Here is a 5,796-nt window from a genome sequence, read left to right on the forward strand (position 1 = left end):
GCAGCAACCGCAGCGGGCCTCTCTCGTGATCTGGAAATTTAGGGTTTGCAGTAGCGAGTTAGCGGGTTAACGGGTTAGCGGGCTGGATTAACGGGTAGCCAATTTTGGTCTTAGTTAAAACTCGGAACAAAAATTAATCAATAATCCTTCCAAATTTCATAATTATACATTCGATTAATTTTTAATTACTTCATGTTTTCAAAATCCTCATTTAAATATTTGAACGCGAATTCTTTCTATAGAAAAAAAAATTGAGAATAAAAAATTTATTATATTATAAACTCAATTCTTCTATAGAAAAACTTGTATAGTTAGTTAGAGAAATACTACGCTGCGCGATGAGGAATCCACGACCCGTGCGCTAGGGGCGGAGTCAGGATTCTTCTGAAAGGTGGGTCAAATTTAAAATGGACACTGGAGAAATTACTGAACTCTGGAGAATTAACTAGAAATCAATCGCGTTTGGGAAGCGTCATCTGGAATGACCCGGATGCCAACCAATTCAACATCAACCAACTAATCCAACAAAATCAAAAATTCCAACATCAACAAATCAATTCCACAACCAAATTCAATCCATCAACATATCCCAACAGCCATGAACTAATCTCAACCAAACAAGAATCTAATAGAGCATCAACTCTAAACCGAATCAAACACCCACGATCAGATCACCATCCAATAGATCAATCAAAGAAACTAATAAATCAGCAACCTAATAAAATAGTAATTCTAAGCAAACAGACTCAATTAATCATAATAAAGCTTACCTTAGTTCGAACCCTAATACAACTCAGATTTCAGTTCCGTTTCCTCCTCCCTGTCGATCCAAAGAAAACTTATGATCCGTGCCCTAGCATTTAGCTTAGCCCTAATCACGCTCTGCCGCGATTCCTCCGATCACAATCTTCATCTATCGATCTCCCAAATCGATCTGTAAACTCCATCAAATTCAGAAATCCAACACAACAGCAACAACCCAAATTAAACAGGATCTCACCTTGGTCCCTTTTCTCGCTGGCGAAGGAGGCGACAACTCTCTGGGCTGCGAACAGTGAGATCCAGAGCGCGAAGACGGCGACGGTCGGGGCGATCGCGGGGAAGGGAGATGCGGCGTGAGTAGGCAGGGGAGAGGAGAGGGCGTCCGTTTGTTCGCGAACCCTAGCGTGACGGCGGCAGACGACTCTGCTTCATGGAGAACGACGACAGAGAATCACCGTGGTCGTCGCTCAAGGAGAAGGGAGAGTTGCGGCAGAGGGAGACCTCACGCCGATTGCGATTTCGGGCGGAAGAAGAAAAGGAAATGCTGCGTCGCGAAGGGGAAGAGGAATCGCGATCGGTTGGGAAAAAAAAGAATCGCTGCAGGGGAAAGAAGCTGAAAAGTTGCGACTTTACAAATTCCTAACGGATTAACGGGTTTTAAACCCGAATTCCATTAATCCTATTTTTTTTCCCGTATTTTACAAAGACTGGGTCATGGCCCAGTTTGGCCCACCAGTAGCTCCGCCACTGCCGTGCGCGACACCCGCGATCCACCACCGCTGCTGCCGCCCTCACTTTGCCGTTCGGCCACCACCAGTCGCCGTCTCGGGCGCGATCGACGCGTCGCTCGTCGGTGCTCCGTCCGACGTCGGCTTTCGGTCGGGATAGTGGTCGGAATCCGATGGAATTCGATCGGAAACAGGGTCGGCAGTGGCAACGCCGTTTCCGGCCAAATCATGCTCGGACAGGGGTGAGTATTCGGTTAAAACCGAACCAAACCGAACCGAATAAACCGAAAACCGAATAAACCGAATTTTTTTAACCAAACTGAACCGACTGAATTTTTTGATAATAATCGAATAAACCGAACCGATTAAATATCGGTTAATTCGGTTAAAAACCGAATTAACCGATTTTTTCTAACACAAATAACATAATTTGATTTCTAACACGAATAACTTAATTGAACAATTACAAATCATGGAATTATACCTGTAATTCGTGTGGCCGTGGGCGCCTGGGCGGTGGTTGTAGGCTTAAGGAAAAATCAGAAATGAGGGGAGGGAGGACTGAGTCGGTGGCGACTGGGATCAAGCGGGCCGTCACAAAGGAGGGGATCAGGGACGGACGCGAGTGAGGAGTAGGACCGGGAGCGACTCACGACGGCACTTAGGAGCAGGAATCGCAACAGCGTTGAGGAGCAGTGGAACCGACGCGCTGAGGAGCACGAATCGCGAGTGAAGGTTTGTGAAGTTAGGGTTTTGAGGAGCGGGAATCACTCGAGGAGAGTGGGAATCGACGAGGAGAGTGGGCGCGAGTTAGGGTTTGTGAAGTGGTGAAGCGGCGAGGAGCCGAGGACGAGGAGGGTGGGAGAGAATCGTGAGTCGCGACGGCGAGAGAAGAATTCGGGAGCTAGGGTTTTTTTTTTCTGGCGGTTTCGGCTTTCGGTTTTGTTTCGATGCACAGCCGCAGACCGCAGTTCGTGGACCGTGGGCCCGTGGCTCCGTGCGGTGCGGTGCGGCTCGGTTTAATCGGGTAAACCGAATAACAACTTCAAAAACCGAACCCGAACCGATTAAATCGAAAAACCCGATTTTTCCATTAAATAAAATCAAAATTCCGAATAAACCGAACCGAATTAAAAATTCGGTTCGATTTGATCGGTTTGTTCGGTTTACCCGAAATTTTGCTCAGCCCTACGCTCGGATTCCGACCAAATCACGGCCAGAGACCGATCGAGGAAGGACCGGCGTCGCACGACGGTCCTTCCTCGGCCGGTCTCCGATCGCGATTTGGTCGAAATCTGACCGCGATTTGGCCGGCAACGGCACGACCACTATGAACGACGATCCGGCCGGAGACCGGCCCGATCACCATCGATAGTGGGCGCACAGTGGGGGGGGGGCGTTGTTTCCGACCAAATTCACCATATTCCAACAACTATTCGGTCGAAATCTGGCACCGGTCGAAACGTCAGCAAGTGGCGCATCAATCGCAGTTGAGACGGCGGCCGGATGGCGCGACAAGGGCGGCGACAGTGACAGTGGGTCAAAGAGTCACACACCGAGTTGTCGCGTAGCATAGTAATCTCGTAGTTAGTTAAACTACCAAAGCATTTGAGTGGCAGAGAAGCAAAAGAGAAGGAAAGAAGTCCCATGATTCGTCCTTCCATTCTCTCCCACCCCAAGCAAGCACATATACCAAAACTCGACGAGGAGAAAGAAAGGAAAGCGGCGGTCTGCCTCGCCCAACGCATTAACAAGTCCCCATCCCACTCCCTTTCCCAACCTCGATCCCATTTCTTTAAGTTTCGCTCAGAAAGGCAGCCCGTTCCACCACTTTTTTGCTGGCCAGCCTCTCCTCCCATGCACAGCACACAACACCACCACCGCCACTGCCACTATAACTACCTCGCTCTCACTGCAATGTCTTATTACATGCACGAGCCATCGCCGCCCTATGGAGTCGAGGAGGCAGCTCCCACGTCTCGTTTGTCTCCTCCTCCTTTTCGTCGAGATAGCTGGTGATCGAATCTGAAGCCTCGGGATTTTACAGTTTTGTTGTCGTTGTTTTATGTCTGTGTTCTTTGTCCTGAATGATTAGTTTCTGGGCAGAGAGTAGAAGCTTGAGACGCATTAATGGCGAGCAGCAGGAGGTGAAGGCGTGGATTCATTTAGGCACGAGCTATGAGACATCGGATCCGTACTACTACGCAGGATCGCCATTCTCGATGCCTCCCTATGGAGACGCCATGGGTCCTGCTTCCTCTTCCGCGCAAGACTACCCTCCCTTTTGTATCTACCCGCCGTTCACTCCGCTGCCGCCGACTATAATTCCTTACCTCCCTTCCCCGCCGCCGCCGCCGGAGTCCACCAACCCGCCGGAGTTCCCCGTGCCAAGCCCGCCGGTGTACATCCCCGGGCCGCCCGAGACGGTGCCGAGCCCACCGGAAGCGATACCCAACCCGAGCCCGCCAGTGTACGAGCCCAACCCGCCAACTATCGTCCCCAGCCCAACGGGCTTCGTGCCGAACCCGCCGCCACCGAGCTTTGCCATCCCCGGCACGCCGGGGTTCCTGCCGTCCCCGCCGCCACCGAGCTATATCGTCCCAGGCACGCCTGAGTTGGTTCCTTTCCCGCCGTCGCCGCCGCCGCCGCAGCCGATCTACGTGTTCCCAACTCCGCCGGGTTTCGTGCCGAGCCCGCCGGAGTTCGCGCCGGGGCCTCCTATTTTCCTGCCTCCGGTGGTGTACCCGTCGCCGGTCGCGCCGCCGCCCCTGGTGGGCGGGCGCGAGCGGTGGTGCGTGGCGAAGCCGACCGTGCCGGACCCGATCATCCAGGAGGCGATGAATTACGCGTGCGGCTCGGGAGCGGACTGCGACTCGATCCAGCCCAGTGGCCCCTGCTACGAGCCCAACACCATGATCGGCCATGCCTCGTTCGCCTTCAACAGCTACTGGCAGCGGACCAAGGTCGCCGGAGGGACGTGCGACTTCGGGGGAACCGCCATGCTGGTCACCAAAGATCCAAGTCCGTCATTTTTCCTCCAAAATAATATTTTTTTATTCTGAATTAAATTCCATTACAGAGCTCGCTGCATCTCCAGGTTACGACGGCTGCCATTTCATCATTTTTTGAAAGATTCAACAGTGCCACGAGAAGTTCCAGGGGAAGCCAAAGAAAGAAACAGAGCAATTAAGTTCTACAGTTTGCTCCCAAATGGCTAATTTGTTAGCCATGTAAAAAAAAATCTGGGTTGTTTTTCTTGGCTAGACATTTTGAGATTGATTTAGAAGAAAGTGGATGAACTATGTTTGCTGTGTACTCAAAACGAAATTGCTCAGTTTCAACTACTATAAATACAATGAGGGTAGGATGAACTGTGTGTTATTGTGTTATCATTAGACCTTGACTCTAAGCAGTCTAGTTTGTAGACTAATTATTAGATGATCAACATCTAACCAAATCTTTAGAGTGAAATCCTAATTTTGTTTTCTTCTAGTTTTTATGTTCAGAAAACACTAGTTAATAATTCATACCAGCTAAATTATTATTTGCTTCATGTGTAATGAGTCTTTATAGTCAATTATAACTGATATGTTAAGTCAAAAGTATTACAGATGATGTGATTCTCTCTAAAATAAAAATCAAAGTCAAGCAAAGGTTAGAGGTTCCGATTAACCTAACAAGACAAGTTAATATGAATCAGAGAGAAACGATCTTATCAGGGTGAGATAGTTGTTGCCTTTAGCTCAAACTATACTTCGAACTCAGTATGACCTCTTCGCCACTTGTTGCCTTTAGCTCAAACTGTACTTCAAACTCAGTATGACCTCTTCGCCACTTGACCATTCAGCCATTAGCCAGTTCAGTCAATCGGCAGCTCAGCCTCTCGACAACTTGGTTACTCGATCTCTCGGGCACTCGACTATATATTCTGTCTCTTAGCCACTCAGGCTCTCCGCCACTCTACTTCGAGACCTCTCAATCACTCCACCACTCGGTCTTTCGACCATTCTGCCTCTTAGTCACTCGGCCACTCTACTTCTAACCTCTCGGTTACTCCACCACTCGGCTACTCGCTCACTCTGCCTCTAGACCTCTCGATCACTCCATTACTTGACCACTCGACAACTCAGTCACTCGACCTCTCCACTACTCAATCACTTTGCCTCTAGACCTCTCGGTCTCCACCACTCGCCCACTGAGTCACTCAGCTTCTAAATCTCTCAATCACTTGGCCTCTCGGTCTTTCGGCCATTCGACCTCTCAACCACTATGCCTTTAAACCTCTCGGTCACTCTACCACTCGATC

At 49.8% G+C, this 5,796-nt stretch overlaps 1 protein-coding gene across 1 annotated transcript; it reads left to right on the forward strand.

The window, feature by feature from the left end:
* The first annotated feature begins 3,360 nt into the window (after nucleotides 1–3,360).
* LOC141830142 (uncharacterized) lies at nucleotides 3,361–4,807 on the forward strand. Its single transcript, XM_074717628.1, has 3 exons — nucleotides 3,361–3,505; nucleotides 3,597–4,511; nucleotides 4,588–4,807. Exons 1-3 carry the CDS (start codon nucleotides 3,442–3,444, stop codon nucleotides 4,617–4,619), a joined length of 1,011 nt encoding a protein of 336 aa, XP_074573729.1. The 5' UTR covers nucleotides 3,361–3,441; the 3' UTR covers nucleotides 4,620–4,807.
* Nucleotides 4,808–5,796: the final 989 nt, after the last annotated feature.

The sequence above is a fragment of the Curcuma longa genome, chromosome 5 (assembly GCF_044706935.1).
Source record: "Curcuma longa cultivar G26 ecotype Majalengka, Jawa Barat chromosome 5, ITB_CL_G26_1.1, whole genome shotgun sequence".
Classification (NCBI taxonomy): Eukaryota; Viridiplantae; Streptophyta; class Magnoliopsida; order Zingiberales; family Zingiberaceae; genus Curcuma; species Curcuma longa.